Source organism: Halichoeres trimaculatus, unplaced genomic scaffold, assembly GCF_033239565.1.
Source record: "Halichoeres trimaculatus isolate MK-OKI-2021-1 unplaced genomic scaffold, fHalTri1.1 fHalTri1_scaffold_4, whole genome shotgun sequence".
Taxonomy (NCBI): domain Eukaryota; kingdom Metazoa; phylum Chordata; class Actinopteri; order Labriformes; family Labridae; genus Halichoeres; species Halichoeres trimaculatus.
Window position 1 is genome coordinate 11,301,969 of NW_027437182.1, and position 24,893 is coordinate 11,326,861.

The following is a 24,893-nucleotide window of genomic DNA, read 5'->3' on the forward strand; positions in this document are numbered from 1 at the left end:
ACAAAAAATAAAAACTCAAACTTAAAATCGCTTACAGCTGCAGTTACACAAAGTCAGGAAGCAATATGTAGTTAAACAATCCCTAAAAACTGGAGCTGGGATGAGTATGGCAACGACCTGTGTGTAAAGCAGTATACAATAAAAGCACACTAATTACCAACATATGTACAGTGTTTATAGCTGTTTTCAATAAAAACAAACAAACCACAAACGTCAAAAATTTTGTTTTAAAAACAGAAACCTCTTTGGAAAACCTTGAGTAATAACCGCTCCATCAGCTGATGTTCTCACACTGCACCAAAACAAACTTCAGAGCAACATTTATCAACCGTCCATATAAAAGGAAAACATAAATACACAAACTGTGATATGACTCTCTTGTGACTGTCTGAATGACTGATGCCAAAGTCTGGTTTTGGTCCCTGGATACCACCAAGTATACCAGCATTACCAGCCGAGCCTCATTAACGCAGCAAAATATGTGTAAATATTTTATCTCTCAGGTCAGCTCCTGACCTTTGGACACACGTATGTAATAATGTCAAAGCTCCAATTAAAAGCTTTTCTGATCTTTAGACTAAATCTGTTTCACAGGTGTTTGCTTAAAGGAGACTGTGAGAAGCAAAGTCTGACTGAAATTCCTCTCTGCAGTTATTACTCGAACAGAAAATAAGCCCATTTATCTCATGGCTCCAGTGTTTTGGGTCAGGTCTACTTATGGACAAAGAAGGGATATCCAAGAATTTGACCTTGGGAACAACACAAAGACCAACATAACGAACAAAGACCCGTCTCTGTGTAGCGGTGATTTTTGTCAATGGTTTGATAGATGAACGCACATGTTTCTCCTTCAGTTTGTTTTATCTTTGAAGTTCAGACAGAACAACACCAGCACATGGCTCTCCAGTTAGAGTACATGACAACGAAAATATCGTCTAATTGCAGTCTGCCAACATATAGCTCAAAAACTATTTAGCTGAAACTGTTACATAGAAGCTTAAATTACCAGTATCCTTTTTTCAAAACCAAATGTTAAATGATTTCCTCACATGTATTGGTTTTGTTCTGAACCCAAAGACATTCAATTGATGCCTGAGGAGGTGTAAATAAACAAATCCTAAGTCAAAGAATTGTTTGTTTCACACTGAAATGATTACAGATGCCTTTTTACAACATACTAAAGTAGATAAAACCATTAAGACATAAAAGAAACATTTCCACTGATATTTTTATTGTCTGATTCTGATGCCGGAGGGGTTTGGATGCCTCATCCAGAAAATCGGCCAAGAGATGAGGCACTACTTTCTGTACAGGAGGCCTGTTGCCTGCTGATTTAAGAAACTACCGCAGCAGTGACAAGCTTAAGAATAGTGAAATGATAAAAAAATAATAATTTTATAATTTGATTGAATTTTATTCTGGTAATCGCTCAGCTTTTTAGGTCATACAGAGGCATAGGTAATAAAATAATTAATCACAACAAATGGCTTCTTAATTATAGTGTCTTTCAGTTCCAAAACAGTTTTTGGGTCCCTTTTAATTTTGTAAAGCAAATTATTTCTGATGTATTTATTTGGAAAGCTTATCAATGTAAGAGTGTCTTTGGTTATGCTGTTGCTCACTGAAATTAGCTCAATTTGCTGCGCCTGCTTAGCTCACAGGTCATCCATAAATGATTTTTACTTGTTTCCTGAGAATTTTTCTAAAGTGAAATGATGTATGCAGTAACATAACCACATTGTGTCATACGGGATAAAACCGCAAATTCCAAAATCAATAATTAAACAAAAAATATATATTAATTTTGGACCTTTATCCCATCACAATAAATGTTTTAAAGTTGACTGTCCTAATAAACAGCTTGAAGATCCACAGAGGAGGATTAAGGAGAGAGAACTTAAGTTTTGATTGCTTCAAATCCTGCTCTGTTGTTTTCTTTTCGGAAAAAACTTCCAAGGTATTGGAAACAGAAACTTGCATGACTGTGAGGAATCGGACAACGTGTGAACGAGTGGGCTCAAAGCGTCATCATATTTTTGATGACGCATGCTTGTGTTTATAAGTTGTGCAGGATGGCACGTCGTTTGCGTGCCCTCCAAAGGACTATAAAGACCAGCGCTGTCCATGAGCATGGATGGGTAGGTGGATATTTCCAGCTAATAATGGTCATCTTGCTGCTGGTGTGTTATTTCACTAAAGCAATCAGGAAGTGCTCCCTCTGACCTTCGGATCATTTGCTAGAATGACACCACATTCCTTTCCCATGATCCCTTTGCTTCTGTCTGACTGATGAGCTGAATCGCTGAGTGATGGACATGCTGAGAGGATGACAGACCCACAGATAGATACTTTTCCTAAGAACTTATAAGCATATTTCATTGGATTCAATAGCTTCCAGCTAAAACTACAACCTTTAAAGAAATTCATGGAAACTCATCCACATCTGAGTTTCTTTTCAGAGTAAACTCAGTTGAATTGTGTTGTTACAGAGTTTTCTACAAAAGCTACAAAAAAAACAAAACATTAAAAAGTTATTCCAGGATCTAGGGAGAACTTATTGACATTTATCCCCACTTGTTAGACTGTTTGCTATGTGTGTTGTCAGATAACATTGTTAAAGTGGAAAACTACTTTACAATGAACTTACAGCCTTCCACATTGAATGAGAGAACCACAATGTAATCTGGCTTTGAAAGGGGGCCTTTAGAGTCCTGTTTCAAAAATGAACAGAACCTTTGACCCATTTTGTCGACCTCTTATTGAGTGTGTGGTCATAGGCCAAAAATCATGTGGTTCATTTTTGAAAATTGACAAACAAATGACTTTTGTTCCTCAAGATTCAGTTTCAAAGGACTGAACCAGTGATCTGGAACTTATTTTGGATGAAGATGATCTGATGCAGACAAACTATGTGCAGGGGAAAAACAGGGTAATTCAAACTGAACTCACCAGTGACAGAAAGTGAAGATCCAAACAATGCCGGGAAAAGCTTTTACACATGTCATGTTTCTTTCCCTGAGAAATGACTCCCTCTTCCAGCTCAAAGACAATGGTTTTGTGTAAGTTTAACAGCAGTTACTGACTTGCAGCTTGACTCATATGTGCCAGCAGTCCGACAGCTCAGTATCCTGCATGTTGAGTCAAGTGACTGTAGGTGTGTGAAGATTGACAGAATTGTTGTATGACCAATCAAAAACAAGGTCAGCTTAGGATTACAGTGTTAACTGTTCTGTATTAATGCATTTCAGTCTTTTAGCCCCAATTAACATGGAAATAGTGATTAACAGATCTCTTTATACTCCAGCTAAAAGTAAAGCCATGCTTGTGACGGAAGCAGTTTTTAATGAAAAATGCTTTAAAAAAAAGAAAAAAAACAAAAAAACAAAAAACAAAAATAGAAACAGCTTTGGGTTCATTAAGTTCTTTCTCCTTTCGTTTTCCCCTCTCTGTCATTATCTCCTTCTTTGCTCTCTTTCCATCTCCTCAAATCTTTTAAAGAATAATAATTCATTTTTTTCCTATTCTGTCTCTTTTCCTTCTTCACTTTCCCTTTTTTGCCTTTTCTCTTTTTTCCAGACATTGTTTTTTTCTCTGTCCATTTTCCTTTTCTCTTTCTATCTTTGTTTGAATTCTCTTTCTTACCCCCATTTTCTCTCCTTCTTTTTGTCAATGTCCATGTAACTTACCCTTTCTCCTTTCTTTCATTGTTCTTTTTGTACCTCCTTTCTTTCTTCTTTTATCCTTTTCCTTTTTTTAGTATTTAGTATTTTTTTAGTATTTTTTAGTATTAGTATTTTTGCATCGATGTCTTTCTTTAGTTTTTTTCTTTTTAATATTTGAATCTTTTGTTATTCTAATCTTTCATCAATCTGAACTACAACAAAGGCCTGGGAAAACAAACTTTTTTTCACAATATAATCTTATAACCCAAAAATAAAAATAAACTGATAAAAAAAAACTCTGTTATGTATTTAAAAAAAAAAATAACTCAAGATCTCTACTTGTATAGATTAATAAAAAGACTACATACATGGTTGTTCTTGGCTGTGTTTCAAAGGTTAAGTGTGTGTGCACCATCATGAAAACAAAAGAACAGTAACAGCAGCTGCTTCTGCACGGGGACACTCAGCAGTGATGGAAAACACTTTTTAGACCAAAATAAGGAACTTATTTTTGTTTTCTTCCCAGCAACACTTCTGCTCTTCAATAATTCCATGAGTCACAAATCATGGGAAGATTTACCAGATTTCCACATTTCCAAGATTTACGCATCACTTTTTTAAAATCTCTGAACTCAAGAAAATTTCATTTTGTTTTCAACTTGTTTTTTTTCTGCAGCTGTTGTGTGTTTAGCTCTCAGGGCTATAAATACTTATAAATATGAAAAAAAAAACTGTTTGGGGGGTTTTTAGTCTTAAAATGTGCCACATAACCACCACCCACTGCTCACCTGAGTAAGCTAAAATAATAGAAGAAGGTAAAATAAACTGTGTTTTGGCAAGAGAGCAGCACTGGGTAATAAACAGAGAGGGAGTGTGAACATTCTTATACTTTAAATTAATCCTTTCCTTCCTGTGTGTTATGGCGAGGGGAAACCAGCCATCATTTGTCTGTCAGGTTGTGCAAACAGAGGTGCCATGGTTACACCTCCTGTTTATTCCAGTGTTGCTGTAACATTAACTACCATTTCTACAACAAAAGCTTGAATTCAGTTTTTTTTTTTCTGATGCAAAAATGAGAAATCTTACTAAAAAGTGGAATAAAAACTCCATTCCCATTAAAATAGCAGAACTACTGGTGCAAATGTGCTGCAGACCAAATAAAGAGTCAAAGTGTTTTGTGCCTGGGACAAACTTTGGATCCTGAAGCGTTCTGTTTGTCTAACCAGCCTGTTCAGTGAGACGTGCCAGAGCTCTGAAACGGCCCAGAAGGACAATGATCTGATTGAGTGATCCCATCAGACAGAGCAAAAATAGCAGCTGATTTTTCAGCTCCAAACACTCACAGTAAGATTTCTCTACATGGATATGCAGCACAAGCTTCTTTTAATAGGTTGAGCATCCAGGCTAGTCTGAGCATGCACATGCTGAAGAAAACATTTCCAAATACATGAACTTATAAAACCCTGCTGGAGCAGAGTCAAGTTTAAAGTATATTTATGTTGTCATCATTATCCAACAATCATCTAGCTCCGAAGCTGGTGTGAAAATAATCTGTTTGATTGAAATTGTAGGAGCTGTAGGCTTTCAGGGTGTAGATATAAGAAGTGTTAGGGTTTTTTTTGTCACCTGACTGTGCGTTTTAGCAGGTATTGGCTGTAAACAGGTAAATAATGTATGCGAAGGGGAGGGATTTGAAAAAATCCAGGGTTTTACAATCCAGAAACCACTGATGTAGTTCTATTTTGTGTCTTTAAACAGATATCTGATACAAGACTCCACATTACAACTACTACTGCAATCTTATGATCACTTCACAGGATAGCAGTCAGACTGTTAGCAATGTTACTGCATAGGAAACAAAGTCCGGCTCAGCAGCTCTTTGTTGTTGACTGCTTGATACAATTTATTCTCTTACAGCCTCTGAGCCCAGAGGGATTTTTTAAGTTGCTGACGACTTTTGTATTACATATGAGGCTATCTTGGACAGAGTGAGCCAAGGAGATATTAAGGTCTCTTTAGAAAAGCAGCAGATTTCAGTCTATTAATTCCTGAAATGTTTCTTCAAGATCAATGCTCTTCATTAGCATCAGAGTCTTGTAAATGAGAGTTCTTGAGGATCACATTTTTTGCTACTGTTCCTGCAGTCCTGATGCAAAGTAAAATGTAAAAGTTGGAAGCAACCTTACGTAAAGCACTGAGGACAAATCCTATACTTTTTTCACATTGTTCTAAATTAGTACCATTTTAAGGAGGACACATAAACCTCCAAAATCTTGTGCATAAACCACTGCTGGTCGAAACCTTTAATATATGAAAGCCAACAAAAAATGATGCTGAAACTGTCACCGTCAGTTCTCTTGGTCCTCTGCTGCTCATCTGCTGCTGAAAGCAAGAAGAGAACTCAGGAATCCAACCAGATCGAGCGCTTATTAATAGAAATTAGGCCACTAACGTAATGAGGGCTTGTGCCAAGTCATTATACATGCACATTTAGGAGTAAAGTCACCCAGCAGATGCTCTCATTTACAAATCATTTACAGTCTAAATACACTGTCACATGACAGGAAACACAAAGCAGAACTGGATAAAGGTGTGAAGGTGACAGAACAGAGGATACCGGCAGTCCTGGGTTAGTGGGTGGGTGAAGTGAGATATTGTGGGTATAGCTGAGGTGACAGAGTGATTGACGCTTATTCTAACTAAAAGAGAAAGACTGAAGTTTGTTTTTTAATTTATTATTTTAAGAGAAGAGAAGAGAAGAGAAGAGAAGAGAAGAGAAGAGAAGAGAAGAGAAGAGAAGAGAAGAGAAGAGAAGAGAAGAGAAGAGAAGAGAAGAGAAGAGAAGAGAACGGGGTAAACTATACAGCTGACCACTACAAGGATCATAGCCTTACATGGGGTGCATGATTTGACCACCATACCAAACCAGTGCTCCAAACTGAAGTTTACTTTTAAGCAGGGTTTAAAGCAGAAGACATGAGTGAAAAATACATAAAAAGAGAGAAACTAAGGGGATTTTAAAAGAAAACAGACAAGACAGGATTGTGAGTTGCTTTGTGGTATCTCTTTTCTGTCACATTCTCTGAACAAGGAGACCCTTGACCACAGGGTCTCTGGTTCTCACCAGCTGTTTCACAATTTGGCTACAGATGATGACTCTATATAAAGTTGTCTGCTGGTTGGACCACAGGTTTTAGATTATAACAGTTTGTCAAAAAGTCAGCATGTACATTGGTCTCATTTGACCTTTATTCTTGATTCAATAGCATTTTACACCACTTTGATCCAGTTTGTAACCTTCCACAGAGATTCCGCCATAAAACTAGGATCTAATTCTAGGATCTAAATTGCTAGGCGCCCTGTTGGCTATAGCTGCCTTTTGCAGCAGCTCTCTCTTCTTCGTCCGTTTCTTGTAATTTTTTTCATCCCTTTTTCGTAATCTTTGTATTTGGAGTGGATCATTACTTTGTATGGCTCATTTGTTGGTCATGGACACCAAATTTTTTGTGGCCCCATCAATATTTTTATTACTTTTCCTCCTGTGTTTGTCCAGAGATCCTACATGTAACCATGGCTGCATTGTTTACATGTGAGATTAGCTGTTAGCAGCCTGTAGCATGTCAATGCTAACTGGTGTAAGGCCTGATGTGTTCCCACAAGGTGAGGAGAAGGAGGTGAGGACAACGTGCTAAGAAGTGACAACGTCGACCTGCCCTTCCATCCATCGTTATTGGGAATGTAAGATTTATCTCCAATAAGATGGACAATCTAGCCATGCTAACCCAGCAACAGAGGGAATACCAGAGGGCAGAGTAGCATCATGCTATTCACAGACATGGCTAATGAAGCTAACACCAGACACCAACGCCACGTTGAAAGAGCTTCACCTGTTGTGAGCAGACAGGATCTAGGAGGCAGAGATGGAGCATGACTGAAGAGGTGGAGGTGGAGGCTGGCTGAACTTGAGAATGATGGACAAGCTGTCATCATTTATTTTCTTATGTGCCTTTTTGCACTTTCTGTACACTTTCTTACTTTTGTTTTCTTGATTGCTGCTGTGACTAAAATTTTGTTGTACTTGTTACAATGACAATAAAGTTCTATCCTAATGGATTTATCAATAAAAATTCCTAAGTAGGACCGGTTAAGGTTATCTTAAGTTGGCAAAAATGATGAGACATGGTCACCCTTGCTAGTCAGCATTACTAGTCAGTTCTATGTAGGCCAAAAATGAAGGTCTTGTGTGTCTAAGCAGGAGCACAGCCGCCCACCACAAGCCAGGCAAGATGCAAACAATCACAGATGACAGACAGTATCCTGTACCGCTGTGTGGTTTGGCAGTGCTTTAGTCTGGGCAGATTAAGTTGTATGTAGTCTGTGTCTGGTTAAACTGGAAAGTAACCACGCGACCAGAGTGGTGTGTAACCATCGCAGACATGTGGAGGTTAACCTGCAGGGAGGCTGATGGTGCTAGTCTGATGTTAGCCACACTCTACAAACCAGTTTGACATCATTTACCAACAGCCTCTGTGATCATAGCAGCATGAAATTATTCATACTCTCACTGTTTTCTAAGTGTTTTCTAACATTCAGGTTGTGATAATGCTTGATTCAGATTGGCCAGCTCTGCCTGTAGACACTGTGGCAAAAACATAAGCTTCAGTTAGTGCTCTACGTGGGGGGTATTTATAAAGCCATGTTGAATTTATGTGGCAAGCACAGTATTTTGGATACCTGGATGAATTATCAGCGGAAAAAAAAAGACAGGAAGAGATCAACAGTGAGGGTTAAAATACAAAGAGCAGGTTGGTCTCTAACAATTCTGAATGGCAGGTTGAGGGAAAAAAATGCCTGGACTTAAAATGAACCTGTTTAAAGTCTTCGCCGCTGCTTTTTTTAATAGGATCAGATCAAAATATCAGGTGTAAAAAGCAAAATTTTGACTTATATTGTGAAGGAAATACTCATTTGAATGTTCAGCTCTTCGCTGAGGCACAATGTTTTGGTTCTGCTCACCCTGTCCGGTTTCCAATCTGCTACAACCCTCTGAGTACTATATGTAACCACTTACACATAATAAAACTTTCACATTTTTCTCTACCCTTACAAATACAGAAGTCTTAATACTTCTAAATATGTCTTTTTCTGTTATTGGAATACATCCTCCACAACTGCAGACAACTGCATATGGTTTTATTCCCAGACACCATCATCTAAACCCTTCCAATCCTGCTACGGATCAACATTGTCACCAGCCGCTGAGTCACTTCCATGCTGATCCTTATGATCCCCCCTAACCACCAGCGTAATCGTTCCCTATCATCCCAATCATTATCTCCATTCAAATAATCACCATTATCATCATCATCAAACCCACCTCACAGCCGCGGCGGCTAATTCCAACTCCGGCTAGTCACTCACAAATCAAAAGCCAGTGACCACAAAACCAAGGCAGACTTTCGAGTCATTCCTTGCCACAGTTTTCTGTGTATCTGTCTCCATAACAACACGTTATAGTGTAAGCAAAGTGCACGCTGCAAATGAAATACTTCTCAACCACAAGTCTACAACACACCACTGCACCCCACCCATGGGCAAGCATATACAAAACACTGTTATTCAGAGTCCTATGCAGAGATGGAAAATGGGTCACTAAATGAAAACACATACAGGTTGAAACCTTGTCAGATATTTATCATGTAGAGGCTGAACAGCAGCCACAGGGTCAGTTCTACTAGCTTGAAACTACACAGCAGCCACACATGGATACTAGCAACATTTGAGGCAGCTGAGTTATTTTGCCTGCAGTTGTAATTTAAGCCTCAATGGTTATGGTTGGTTTTGCGTGTTTTTGTTGTGACCAATTACAATCATGATACACGCAAACTAGCTCCTTCACTTGCCCTAAAAAGCTCCCTGCATTGTCCTGTTTTGACAGCAGCTGTGGGTGACGTCAAACGTGTCTATTTGAGCTCTGTTTCTGACCAAAAAATGTCTCTGGAACAGTCTAACCATGTAGTTTGTCCTCCAAAAGTCCGCTCGAGATTTTGTGTCTGTTAGTGATTATCTGAAAATATAAAAACACAAACTCTGCCCCCATGACAGCTCTATGTGAGGACAAAGCGAGCTGTAGTCTCTGTTATTATGCCATAGGAATCCGGGTCACAGTCCAAATATTTGGTTAATCCCATCTCTGGGAGATTATCTATCCCAGATGAATATGTGATGAACCCTTACTGTTATATCATACACACACAGACACACACAGAGGCCGGTTCTTGAATATCAGCATACAATACAGGGCAGCTGAAGGTGAGTAAATACGCTGCAGGCAAACAGAAGCACATGCATTAACAATGTAAACATGAGTGTGAGGAAGCCGTTCTCAAGCTATTATTCTCCAGGCCCTCACGTGGACCACGTCTACCTGTAAAATGATACAAACATGCAGCACAGAGTACAGTACACCATCTGTCTAATTCTGCTTTCTTCACTACAGTCCAGTACTTTCCACAGGAAACCCTAGGTTATAGAGGTGGAGTCCACCCAGCAGTGGATGAAGGACGTTTTCAAAGCTCAACGTCTTCACACTTTTAAGATTGTAAGTTACCCTCAGAGCTATTTTTGAAGTTGTAAGAGTTAGGAAGTAAATTGTTAGCTTTTTTTTACCATAAAAAAATTATCAGGAAACTGTTGTTGAACATTTTATTATTTCACTGTCTTTTCTTCTTTAATGAATGTCCCCTAAACAGTGTGACAGTGTCCAAGCAAGCAGCCCTGCAGTGTCTCCAGCTGAGCCAGAATACCCACAATCCTCCTGGGGCCAGGCCCAGCCTAGTTTTACTTTAGTTCATCCCTGACGCACTTCAGCACTAGCAACTTACTTGAGGAGCCAAAACAAATGGCTGGAGGTGGATTCTCATCCTTGAGCATAAATAAATGACAAGAGGGCAGGGGGCAGTTTGCCATAAATAGCTCAAAATCATGGCACAGACAGAAAGAAGTTTATTACTTCTCTCAGAAAAGATATGGTGCTGTTATTTTTTCCTAAAAAGCACAAAAAACAGGTTTCCCATTGTAACGTCATACGCTTGGTTATGCATTGTTTTCTGTTTGGAAATGTTTTGATATCACTTGATTTATAAACCTGTGAGTTTTTCAACATCTGGTTAAGACAGAAGAAAAATATTCTCATATTTCTTAGATGGAGGAAAACAGCTTCGGTAGTAATAAGACTTGTGCATGGACTGGCATCAAAGGGTGCTGATGGGTTGATGGACACAGTTTATCTGTTTGCCAGGAGAAAATCCTGCTTCAGCTCCACCTATTTGCTTTCCCTTTACGTTGATGAAAAGTTAGATTGAGTCAGCATTTCAAACATTGTGAGTGCCATCACTGGGCTCAAACCTTTTCTTCAGAAACAACTGGGAAACATTATTTAGACTACAATCAAGCTGTCCCCACTGCTTCATCAAAGATAGTTGATCTACATCAGTCAAAAAAAGATGTCAAATAGCAGAGTTTAGTCGTCTTTCAGGTCCAGTAAACTGCAGTGTGTAATCAACACAAGTGTGAAAGTGGGGTTCCTGTTGTCAAAGTGTACCATCAAAAGAAAAAAAGCAAAGGACCCAGGCAGGTACCCTGAGCAACCCCAAGCAGGGAGCTCATACTTCCCTAATGTATGATCTCCTGTACTGACAACAATGCATAAACATGAAGGTACTATTAATATTGCTGTTATGGCCAATAACTGATATTTATCCATATCAATTTCGGTAAAAAAACAAAATAACAAAAAAACAAAACAAAAAAAAAACACCCAATCCCGATACAGATGATGTGTTGGGGTAGCTCAGAGAGAAAGAGTGGTATGATCGTGAGAAAAAACGCCCACAGAGAAGAGCAAAGGATGGACCGCCTGAGATGAACGCAATCAAAAAGTATGTTTTGTCTGTTTTTTGGATCAAAAACAGGGAGAGAGACATAAAAGAAGAGGTTCCACTCTTCTTAGGGAGTTTTTGTGTTAACATTGTTGTACAAAACAATATATTTGAGGAAAATGGGCTGACACAGATATGTTAAAAAAATAACCATCATCGGCCAATACTGATATTAATACCTATATATCGTGCATCTCTAACTGATTCCCAATGGTTCAGCTGTTTGGCTCACTCAAGACTCCAGAGCACAGAAATAAGAAAGGCTTTAACAGCTTCTTTTGTTTTTCCAGCTTTCTGCCAACTTTGCAAATTGGGATGTAGCAATACTCGGATATTGAATATAATCTATAAGGAGGGCAAACTGATGATATTGTGCTATAATGAACACACAATGCTGCAGTGTAACTGATTCATAGAACAGCAAAAAAGTGACTCTTTATGCTGGTACCAGGTGCCACAAAACAAGGCGGGTTAAAAAAGAAGATAACGGCAGAAGAAGAAGAAAAAATCAAGCAAGCTACCTCACCTGTACTACAGTATAAAAAGCATCGGGATGACGCAAAGGAAGTTTATGAGTTTTTGTTTAATTAGAAGTTTCTATCATAGGTAGCTTTCAATGATTATGGATGATGCCATCTATGTAAAGAAATTATATATATTAGTCCCTTTTATTGAGCAGTGGGCCACTTCACTCTTCCCTCACCTTTTCTTCTTCTTCTACTGATAAGATCATAATATGTAATGTTTTGTAACAAACCTCATGATGATATTGGATTTCTTTGGATAGTATAATTACAAGGTGAAAATCTAACACAGTGACAGCCCTTGTTCCAACCCCCAGCATACTATGCTCTGAATATGATGCCCTACTTTGTATCAGTGACATGAACTAAAATGGTCCATCAAAATAATTTGCTTGGCAACAAAGACAAATTTACCCAAATTGCTACGAGCTGAGACAATTGGAGACACTTCAATGTCATGATTTGTTTGTGTGTGTTTTTTTTAGATATATCCTCAAGCCAACAGCAACTCATAGACGAGACTATGGTAAAAAGGAAAAAAAGGAGGGGGAATAAACAAATGCATCTCAACACTTCCAGTCTTATTTGCAAAGTATTTGACTCTCTGAACATAGCACGCAACCTATTCAAACATCTCTCTGCAAAACACCCTGAAACCGTACAGTGGACTCCAGTTTGATTTTCACATTCAAACGTCTGCAAATCTATGTCATCTCATTGTTTCAGAGGAGTACTTTGATGATGAGAAACACATGACTGTTCATTGTATGGGAAATAGGAAGTAAGAGTTCACATTTATAGTGGACTCAAAACTGACACACGCTAAAGGACCGAATCAGAAGCTCTGGCATTTTTCTGTTTACACATGTGACAGCTTTAAATGTGTGTGTGTGTTATCATCTCTGTGCCTGACCTGTGAGCGTGGCCGTGGTTGGTGGCGTGGAGTTTCCTGATGACTTCCTCGCTGAAGTCAAAATGAACCCTTCCTCTGGCACAGGGTGAGCGCCGGTACATTGCCCCGACATAAACTTTCTTCATGCACGCACTTCTCACCACACACTATCACATACACAACCAGAAGAGCTAGCACACACCCAGACACAACATTTCAAATAGCAAATGAAAGTCGCACACACTCGTCATCATATTCACATCTGACAATTAGTGATATCTGCACTGAAGCATGCATGCAAACACACCTTTCATGCTCTTCCAGAAACCACTTAGATCCCACAAACCAGCAACCTTCTGAATATTTTGTAATTACTCCAAAATAAGCATCATTCACACATGTTCACCTCCTATAAATAGCAGTATATGACTGATTAAAGCTACAAACACAGACATGTAAGTGTCCTCTAAAGCTTTTAAAGTTTCAGCAGATCATCCATCAGTCACCCCCTCCTCGGGACAAATAAAAGCAGCACAGGTATCCAAACCCCTTTCTCCACACACTCGACCTCACATCACTCTTAAAGCAGCAGTCCAACACGTCACATCACGGAACTGTTCAAGCCCTCGCACACTCTCTGACACTCTCCACACACTCTCTGGGCTCTCTGTGTGGACTCTTCTCTTCGTCACGGGCTATACTTCCTTCCCATGGGTTGTGTGTGTGTATGTGTGTGTGTTATTGTACTTCATGTGTGTGTGTGTGTGTGTGTGTGTGTGTGTGTGTGTGTGTGTGTGTGTGTGTGTGTGTGTGTGTGTGTGTGTGTGTGTGTGTGTGTGTGTGTGAAGCTCTGTTCCCTTCAGAGCGGCCCAGCAGAGTAAAAAGTAACATACAAGTTGTGGAGTGGACTCACTGGAGTGGAGTCATAACATGTCCATCACTCACGGTCATATTAGCTTTTATTAATACTGTTGGTAGTTTAAACATTCAGAGGAGTGATTCCAGGTGTATCACTGTATTAATGTGCAAACTATGAGGACTAAGGTGACCTAATTTTCCCACAAAAAAAGCTCCATAAAACTGTCTTAAAAGTCTGGAATAGAAGCCAAATTTAACTCCTTTTTCCAAGTTTTATACAGATGTTTTTCCTCCCTTGGATTATAAATTCTGTTACTGACTGGGGGTTTGAAAATGTGGACAGCCTGGCATGAGTTTACAGTGCCAAAATGTCAGGTTTTTATAGATGGCTCAATTATGAAATCTGTTGACATTTAATAGTGTTAAAAGGCACTTTTAGCTTAGGAGTCTTTTGCACAAAGAAACAATGAGTGTCTTTATTTTAAGCGGCAAATTACAGATATCTTTTATAAACATTTTAATCAAGTTTGTCATCCAGATTTTTAAATGCCAACCAGGCCACATTGAATACTTGATTCTGATTGGTCAAACCCCTTAATGATAATAACTAAATCTAAAAAGCATCGCAAGGGAAAAAAAAGATCAAGTCATGTTAATAGTTTTAAAGTAAACAATTTCCTCTTTTCCAGTTAACAAGGTTGCTAAAATGTTACTTTACATTAAACATAGAAGATTGTAATAAAACACAAGGAGCTGAGTGAAAGACATGTTGACCAAATTGAAGAAAACAAACAAGCTGACTCAAAACGAGGTTTTAGCATTACAGCTACATTTGCTTATTTTTTAAGAATAAATGTTATCAAAATGTGGTTACAAACAAATGAAATTCCTGCAGTTTTTATGAAAAACCCACTTCCAGGACAGTTAGATGATATGATCCACTATTCCTCTGCTAACCTGGTCCACCTTAACATTCAGTGTATGGCTGTGTGAGAAAGAGGTGGCATCTGGCACTCTCACAGGGGGGCTGAGGTGCCACGAGGACGGCTGTACTGTACTGTATAGTACAGTACAGCACATAGATACTGATACTTCCACATATTGTGAAAGCTTAGATGACAGATTTGAGATGAATAACAACACAAAGGTAACAGATGAGCTGCAGAAGCTTTCAAAAACAAGTCAAAAGCACTGGTAGACTGGTAATGCCTCCCATTATTGTAAATAAGAAATGTTGGAAAGAAAATGTGTCAGTTACTGGATGAGTAACCCACTCCATTGTCTCCTTACTTCCTCTTGTAGTTAACATGAAACTGGACAGGAAAAGCTCCCTGAGTGACAGCTGAAGCAGTTTTCTATTAAATACCATCATGACAGGGCGAGCGAGCTTCCTTGTCATTTATTTGGAAATGACTCAGAGAGATGACACGTAATACACACACATTAGAGGAGGAGGAGGATCAAAGAGGCCAAAACTGAATCACTACTACATTCCCACAGTGCAGCTCGCCGCACTGCTTCACACAGCTCACAGAGAAGAGGACGGGAGAGGTGGAAGATGTGGCCGCCACAGGACTGTATGTCTGCAGAGCAACAATGGGACCCACATTCCTCCTTAATGCCCTCCCAGGGGTTAACCATCAAACAAGAAGATAAAGAAAGAGCTCCTGATTGCACTTGAATTGTGTTCATCTGAAGAACTGAGCAGTGGCAATGGGTCCAGAGACTAAAATCACAGAAGGCATGATTGGAAATGTGTGTAAAAGAAGGAATATTCATTCTTAGTTCATCTGAAATGTACAGAGAACATCTCCCAGCAGAATTTAAAATATCGTGCAAAGTGAAATGAACAGACAGTTTCTCTTCCCTTTAACAATGACCACCAAAATCAGCCTTTAAATGTCATCATTGAAAGAGCGTGCACAAGGCCAGACAACTGAACACTGTAAAACACAGGTTTCTCCTGTGAAAAATATAACCTTGACTGTTTTTAAAAAATGGGGACATTTTGTCAAATTCGAGTTTGTGTATTATTTGTTGACAGTGTGTCAGACTAAAACAAGATTTGTGAAAAAATTATTAATTTCTCCGTGTTAAAGTGAATAAATGCAAACCTTGTATGATGATTTTTTTTAGACACACATTTTTTATTGATTTATCTGTATTTGACTGAGTTCTTTTCAGAATTTCTATCTTTTAATATTTATTTCCACAAGGGGACTAGAACTTTCTGTATTGGTGATTGCATTTTTTGGAAACATTTTACTGTCAATCATTTGTTTGACCGATTTTCTCACGTATGCACACTTGTGGTATACTATAATAGCCTTGTAATGAATTCATATATAAATTTGTGTTCACACTAATGGGTGTAAAAATTAAATTTCAAATGGGCAGAGTCTATCTGAAGTAAAGCTGGGAAGAGATTTACCACTCTTTAAGAGACTGGGTGGGGAAATAATTCCAATTGCAAAATAATGTTCCCAAGTATAAAATTAAAACATATCTAGGGATCGCATCATCTACATTAGAGACTAAGACTCATTAAAAGATTCAGAGGACCTGGAGAAAACTGTGCAAAAGGAACAGGGCAGAAAACTAATCCTGGGATTTTAGGGCCTTCAGGAGACATGATTCTGGAAATCAATGCATTGGCTCAAAATCACATCCAAAAAAGTATGTTAAACTGTACTATACAAAGTGGAAACTATTTAGAAACAAGACCCAAAATCCACAAGATCTGGCATTCCTCTTGGGTCCTTAGTAGAGGAGTCCTGGTGCTAGACTGGCCTTGTCAGCAGTGCTAAAATGAAAACTTTGAATGCATCACAGCAAAAACTGTTGAGCAGCCAAAATGTCACATCAGGCAAGAATGAGACAACCATTCACTGTCAAACTGCAGTACCTGTTTCTTTGGTATCCAAATGTTTGCAGAGTGTTGTTTAATGAAAAGGTGATGTAATGCAATGAAAAACAAGCTCCTGTCTCAACTGTGACTCCCTTGTGCTGCCAGCACAAACTTCGGATGAGCTTATAATTTTAAAAAATATATATATAATAATAACAGATTTTGTAAATTTGACACAGTGTCTAAACCTTAGACTGTATAAAACATGGACATAGCCTACGCAACGTCACTCGTCTGTTCCTGACACTTGAAATGAAGCCAATCCGTGGACGCAGCCACATTCATTATGATGCCGACTGTAAGTTTCCTTTCGAACAGCTACAGAGCACCCTAATAACTTCTAAACTGCAGAGTGAGAAAAAAAAATCACTTGCTGTACAGTGTGTGCTGATAGTGATATCAGACCCAAGCCGTTTTTTGAACCAGGCTGTAAATATACTTTTTGATGCTGTAAAAGTCAGTTTTTATGGCTCGGTGTGTATGTAACTTCTGGTCTTTCTGCAGCCAGCCCCAAGTGGACTCTCTATGAACAGCAACATTTAGCACTCCTGCATAGGCTCCATTTTTACTGACCGGATGTTGCCTCTTGGTCTAAACTCTTGTGGGACTGAGGTTGTAAGTTATTTTTGATAGTATATTTGAGATAGATAGGAAAAGTGGGGAAAGAGGGGTGATTCTATGACCGGTGCTATGAGGGCTGGGATCTCTGTACATGAGACACCATACCACCTACTAAAACCAGTGCCTTGCTCTGGTTGGATGCTGAACCACATTTTTCAGTCCCAGTGACTTTACTCCGTGAGAAAAACAATGAAGCTGGTTCTCATCTATTAAAACTGTACAGTCTATAATGTGTAATTCTGTGGCTTCATTCACTGTAATCATACTTAACTTAGAGAGAGCACTGGTCTGAATTTATGGCACATCACATCAACCATCACAATGCAAAAGACTTAAGAAGCAACACTACACAACACATAGAGCATATGCAAATTTTCCATCTTATAATGTAAACTGAACTGACACTACAACACTGTTGTATAGAAACACCCAACAGTTATAGTAAAAGTGAAAAAGCCAACACAATGGTGAAAAGACTGATGGTGTTTAGATGGACTGTGGCTACTGATTTGTTATTCCTTCAAAATGAGTCTGAGGTTTTATCTGTTGATGATACCAAAGCTCTGACGCACTGTGAAACTATTCACTAAAGGCAGGGCACGGCACAAACTGTAGCCTCTGAGTAAAGACTGGTCCTGTTTTGGGGCATTTTTTAATGGTTCTGCCACTAGAGTCAGGACCTCTTCTGGACCATCAGAGGGCACTATTTCACTCCAGAGAAACAGATGAGGCATTTCAGGGCTGCTTCCACAAGGTGGCAGTATGTAACTGTATCTGTTACATCTGGGGAGCAATGAAACTCACATTTACAAAACACAGGCATTCAGGATGTCTCCAGATGAGCTGTGCCCTGTTTAAACCTCCCACTAAGGACACTACACAGGATGTTAACACAGTTTCTTTGTTTTCATCTCATGTTGTATCAAAAAGGAGCAGTTAAGAAGCTAAAATGTAGCAGTAACAAACTGATAAATGCTCTGAACTCATACCTGAATGCCTTAACTTGGCTTAGCGGAGGTGTGTGTATTGGGTACCACATTAGCAGGATGCTAGGTAATCAATACATCTGTGTAAACCCTGTAATTACACGACACGTAACCCTGCTTTAAGCCAAGGGATTTTAACTTGCATCTATTAATAAATTACTGTTGTTCCAATCAGCCTTTGTCAATCTACTTGAGTTACATTTTGATCCATTTCAGACATTTTACTCATTCTTCTTATCGTATCATTTTTCAAAGGTGCCTAATTTATGTCAATAGTGATGCAGAAGTGAAAAGGGACAGCTTCAAAATGCAGCAACACTTCCTTTTTTTCCTGAGCAGCTTTTATAGAAAACCACAATTAAACATCGATCAGGCATCCACTTGACAGCTTAAGAGCAGCCTGTCAGATTGTCGCTGGTGTATCGCTCCCCTGGCTTTTCCCCCAGATTTAAATCAATACAAGGCTGCAGGTGAGACCCAAAAAGAAAAAAAAGCTTCTAACTTTAGCTAAATGTCCTGTGTCTCAGGGGAGAAATAAAGAGTGGAAATAGAATCTTAGATGTATTTGTCAGAAGCCGACAGGCACATCACCTTTGACATGAAAGTCGTCCAGCATAAAATAAAACACACACAGTCACATTACATCAGGATCAAACAACAGGCAGGGCACCTGAAAGCTATTTAAATATAAATACTGAAACAGGAGAAAGACTATGAGGCAGACAGAGTTCAGAGGGGCAGGATGATAGATGGACATGTTTATGAGACCGAGGCTGAGAAAGACAGAAAGGGAGACAGCGTGGAAGACAGGAAGAGACTTCAAACATTCATCCTTAAATTTAAAGTCATCATCCTCACTGAGGGTGAAGTTAATTTGTTTACTGATTCCATAAAAAGACAGGACTTTGAACCATCAGTGCCTCTGCATAGTGGATGATAGAGCCTGTTGTAGTCAGAGCTTGATGTCTTCAGTTTGGATGTCAGAATCTGAAGAGTGAAGAAACACCCCTAATCTGTAAGGGTCAAAATTTCCTTCCAAAGCTCTTCACAAATATACTTCTACAATCTCCTGTCTATCTATCAGAAGAAAGTGCCACCATAAAGACATCTATGAGCTCAAACACATATTTGAACTGCCCTCCTTCCTTTAATCAAGTAGTGTCCTCCACAGACCTGAGTGTGACTTCACGAGGACTGACACTCAACTGTCAAGTGGAAGAAAAAGTCACTTTCAGGGTTTGCGTGTCGGCGATTTGAGCACAGTGGAAAAATGACCTCGATGCTCAAGTGCAGAAACATCTTTGTCACATTCAAGGTTAACCCTTCCACTGCTGAGCACATCTTTGTTCACTTCTTTTTTCCCCCCACAATCACAGGTGAGGTGGTAATTGAGTTGCCATGGAAACGGCAAACAGCATAAAGACGCAGAGAGAAGCCAAGATCGTCGAGCTATGACTTCTGAAAGAGCGTCACAGCTAACACTTCAGATATCAGAGAGTTTCCTGTCGCTTTCCTCTGTAGAAGGAAAGAGAAGAAAGGAGAATATGAAGGAAAATGGGAGATGATGAAACAGAAACAAAGATGAAAAAGGAAAGAAAAAAGGGGAAACAACTAGAGAAAAAAAAAGAATAATAATATCAGAAATGGAAAAAGATGACAAAATAAGAAATCTGCAAGGAGAAAAATGAAACAAAACAGAAGAGAAAGGATATAAATAAAAGAAAAAAAGGGAAACCAGAAAATAGGGGAAAGTGAGGAAAAGGGGGGAAGAAATGAAAGGAAAAAAACAATTGAAAGAGGGAAAAAATAGACAACAATGAGAGAAACTAAACTGAACAGAGAGAAAAAAAAGGAAGGAAATTAAAGAGACACAAGGGTAGAAACATAAGGAAGGAGGGGGAAATAAAAATAGACGTAAAAGAGAGGTGGAGCAAGATATAAAATAAGGAAAAAAAAGTATGGACAGTACAGGTGTAACAATATGGGGGGGATGATTAACAGAAGAATGAAAAAATAGATAAATAAAAGAGGACAAGGAAAACAAACCAGCTGCAGCATTTAGTCTTAAAAATATTAAAGCAGAGTTTAGACCAAGGGGTGTCTGTCCTGTCCCTTTTACAACATGCCCCCTCTCTCCTCCTTCTCTTTATCACTCTAATACCTCTTGTTGAAAAAGAGGGCACTGCAGTCAGTCCCCCTGTGATTAACCTAATCCCTGATCTCAGAGGAGCCCGGCTCTGAGTGCCAACACCGTGATGAGTCTGACGTCAGCAGCTCTCCTGCTATAACAACCAGCGGCAGCCTCCCAAAAAGACGTATGAATTTTAGAGCAGCACAGAGCGTGACACCACTGCCAAATATGTGTAAGAGCTGAGACCCACCAACAGGACAGGTTACAGAAACCTGAGTGGAACAAAACTGACGCTTTGGACCGGGCTCAGCAGGTCAACATTAGCAGCAAGGATGCAGAGCTGTTAACAAAATATCTCTGTTTCCACGTTTTTAACATTAGAGACACGACGACTGTTTGCCTGGATTTCATTACCCTCTGCTCCTCAGTGACATGTTTGTTTGTACACGTAGCACCTGTGTACGCTCAGTCAAAATAAAACAACATTCACAAGAGTACGCTTCACTTCCTCTGAGGTCAAACTCAATTATTTAGCGTTACTATGTACACGTAGGGCAAGAAAACCCAGCACAGACGTCACTGCCGTAGTTAAAAGACACAGCAAACATATTATAGCCGTCAACCATCTGGGAGTGTGTGTGTCCTTATGAATGGTGGCGTCTGTTTTTTAATGACAAGTCAAATTCATGTGTGCATGTTGAGCATTTAAAGCTGGGAACGTGTTGGATAGTGTTTGGGTTAGATGTTTGGAGCCTGACATAAAAACAGGGCTTCAGGTAACAAGAAGGACGTGTGCAAGTTTTTTTTTACCTCCTCTTTCTTCCTCCAAACACAAAATTTTAAAAACAAATAAATCAGGTCCATCTCTGTCAGGACACAGGATCCAGAGTGTAGGAGTGAAATCATTAAAGTGCTGCAAAACAATGATTCACTTCAGGTCCGAAGAGCAAGAACAGCGAATGAGGTAATCACACTGAACCCGCAGCTCTGCACACACTCCAGCAGCTCACAACATGCATGGAAGGGTTTTTCATCGAAGCGGGACATAAACTAAGCTTGGAGAAGGTTTTTCTGAAACAAACATACATCAGTCATGCTGCATGAGTGAATGCAAGCAACAGATTAGCTTCTCATCAGTGGCTCTGCAGCCGTTCTAATGTGTCTAATCCGGCTTTAGGCAAGGTTTAGGTTAATTATCAGAAATATATTCATTCTGCACGATGAGCTTTTACAGTATTGCAGAAAATAAGATCAAGTGCAGCTGAAATCCTGTGAGAGGAAATGTGTTTGTTGTCCTGGTGAAACTATGTGCTATCAGGTTTCACCAGGACAACCTGAGAAGGAGAAACCACTTACATTAGAGTTTACACGAGATACTAATTACAAACAGAGCACACTTAAAGTAAAGATCACCTATTTGACAGTCACCACTCTCTAACAGAGTAAGACTGTTTTTAATCAGATTTAAGTGCAAACATGAAACAGTTTTCATCAAAGATGGAAGCTTGAAAAAAGTAAATCTTTGTACGGGTGCATAAAACCATTCATTGATGCATTGCAACCCCCAACCCCCATTTTCAAAACTGTTTAAGCAAATCCTCTGAATCCTCTGAAGAGAAAGTGGCTCATACATGTGAAGTTTTTTATTTCTTTTATTTTGTACTCCATGTGCACAAATAAGTTATTATTGCGCAAATTTTTATTACCTCCACCAAGGAGGTTATGCTTTTAGGAGAGTTTATCTGTTTGTGAACAACATTACTCAAAAAGTAACTAACGGATCTTGATGAAGTTGACAGGAAATGTTCAAAATGGGATAAGGAAGAAGTGATTAAATTTTGTGATCCTGATCACCGTCTGGATCCAGGATTTTTTTTAAAGGATTCTTTTCATTGTGAGATAGGGCCATTTTCATCATATGTGTTTATAACTCCAAAATAAATGGTCGGATTGCTTTGTAAAAGAATACAAGACAAGGTCACAATAATTTCTGACAGATGTAAAAGTACGATCCAGATCCTGGCAATATTCTGGATACTAAGATCCGGAATATAAAATATGTACCGGGTCATCATAATTTTCAACACTGTCAGGAAACAAATTATTGTCCAAACCTGCAACTAACACCAAACTGTAGCAGACAGCTGAAAGGGAGTATAACATTAAAGTAGGACTGAAGTGCTGCGTGACAATCACAATATGCTTGGCAGAGGTGTGCGCTCTCTGAGTGCTTTTCTAGTTTTTATATGTTTTATTGCACAAAAATCTGATGTGACATACCACATGAGTTCACATGTATATGAAAATAAATATTTAAAAATTGTTACCAGCTACTTGAAACATTTAAGTCAATATTAAATGGAATCGATACAGAATTGAAACTAAACCCATATTAAATAAAACTGCTACCTAAAGAATCAAAATCAAATTAAATTGTGAGATTCTGCTCCAAGTGCACCCACAAGCCTTCTCTGCAAAATACAGAGTCTAATGAGAACAGCCATGTCACACAAACACACACATGCCAGCACTGGCTCAATGCTCCAATTATCAGATGGAAACAGGTTTGCTTTTCTTCACTGGTTATTTTTTGGTTATTTCATAGCAGGAGTGACAAACTGCTGTAGCACAACCAAGCTTCACCCTGCTGCCACTTCTGCCATTGGAGGACAAAATAAATCCACCTAATATAATCTAAGAACACTTAAATCAGACACAACCCGACTGGCAAGCAATCGGTGATGCATGAAGTTAATTTTGGAGACAGTATCACAGGTGGTGACCTCACTTTACCAAATCAACAAATGATCAAACCCACACATTCATATTCACCCACCACCGCAGCCACCTCATAGCCCCACTTTTTATGACTCTTTACATACCAAATCCAGGAGTGACGGCGCAAGAAGAAAGGGCTGATGGGAACTCCCAGACCAGACGATGTTGCTGTCATTGCTTTCCTTTATGAAAATCAATTTCTTTCTTTTTTTATTATTAGTTATTGTTCTCTGCAAGTCTCAGCTCAATAACTTGATTTGAAACACAGAAGATGAAAGATTGTGACTGGTTTTATTAAACCAATCGGACTGAGGAGCAGTTGACATGCAGGCATGGCATCATTCGACTCTGGATCATCCCAGGACAGATTCAGGATGACACCAGAAAAATCTCATCATCTGTCACTTTGAAACTGCTCTTAGTTTCAATTTATCAGCAGGCTAGCCACAGAAAATCCTCTCCCATGTTCATTCTTGTACTGCAGGTCAGCAGGTTTCAGCAAACAGGATGAAAGAATACAACCCACTTTCTTTCATGGCAGCGCTGCCAAACGCCTTTTAATATCCTCCAAATTAAAAAGCCAGGAAGAGAAAAAAGAGACAAAATCTGTAATATGAAAAATAAGGTGTTTACTCCATCTCTTGTTTTTTTATGATGAGTTGATCACAGCTTCTTATCCATCCAAGTTTTCCTCTCAGCGTCCACAGCCATGTTTCACGTCCCTGCCAGCCTCGGTGGAGCTGAAATTGATGCTGTTCGTCTTTCTGGTCTCTGCCTCAGTTCAAGCGTGCTGGACCACGTACAGGTCACATTTCATGAATGATCTCTGATCCCCCAGCCCCGAGTAACCAGGGTGCACCGAACATCAGGGAGGGCCGGGACAACAATCGCTGAACAGTCTAGTTTTCTCCACATCCAGTTTTTCCAGTTGGACTTTCTAATTTAGTGCAGTTACAAATAAAGAAAGGAGTTTTGTTGTGAGTTGTTCAACTTTAGTCTCTTTGCTTTTTTCTCTGCTACTACTTCACGCCAAGATTACCTTGTCTGTAATGAGTTCTGGAGTCTTAATCATAGCTGGGCCATAATGTAGTAATAATGCTTTTCGTTGTTTCTTGTGATTTATTTGAAAAAGCAAGGATGCAACACCAGATGTTGTAATCCCTCCTTAGCCAGGGTGAAAATGCTTTAAGAATGAGTTTTGTTATTTCCTTCCAAATAAAAGCCCATCAGAGCAGCACTTTGGCAACAACAAGCTGAAAGAAAAAGCCTTCTCACTGGTCCGTACATCTCGAGTTAGCACTCTATGTGTCACAACAGCCATGTCTGTGTCACTGTACATCCTGATTGCACCAACACAGGTCTGATTACATGCACTGTACGAGGCCAGAGAGACGACAGCTACAACTAAAACCTGCTCTGAGACACACAATCCTGACCTCTGAAAACAACACACGCTGAGGACTGCATGTTCCAGAAAACCGGCACTACTACGCACTGATGTATGCTCGACACTCGAGACTGTGTGATCGTATAGCTTTCAGCAAACATACACTGCAGCTGAATATAAGACCTGTTTTTTTACAAATGAGGCTC

General features: G+C 39.3%; 1 protein-coding gene across 3 annotated transcripts in view; it reads right to left on the reverse strand.

Annotated features, from left to right (window-relative positions):
* The window catches only part of pde4ba (phosphodiesterase 4B, cAMP-specific a), a 202,426-nt gene that overhangs the window by 69,868 nt on the left and 107,665 nt on the right, over positions 1-24,893 (reverse strand). Inside the window, exon 1 of one of the 3 annotated variants that reach the window (XM_074667607.1) lies at positions 13,040-13,677. The exons of the other annotated variants lie outside the window; for them this stretch is intronic. Coding sequence (XP_074523708.1) covers positions 13,040-13,164 — 125 coding nt within the window. The 5' untranslated portion in view covers positions 13,165-13,677. Of the gene's footprint in view, positions 1-13,039; positions 13,678-24,893 lie in introns of those variants that run through there. 3 annotated transcript variants of the gene reach the window in all.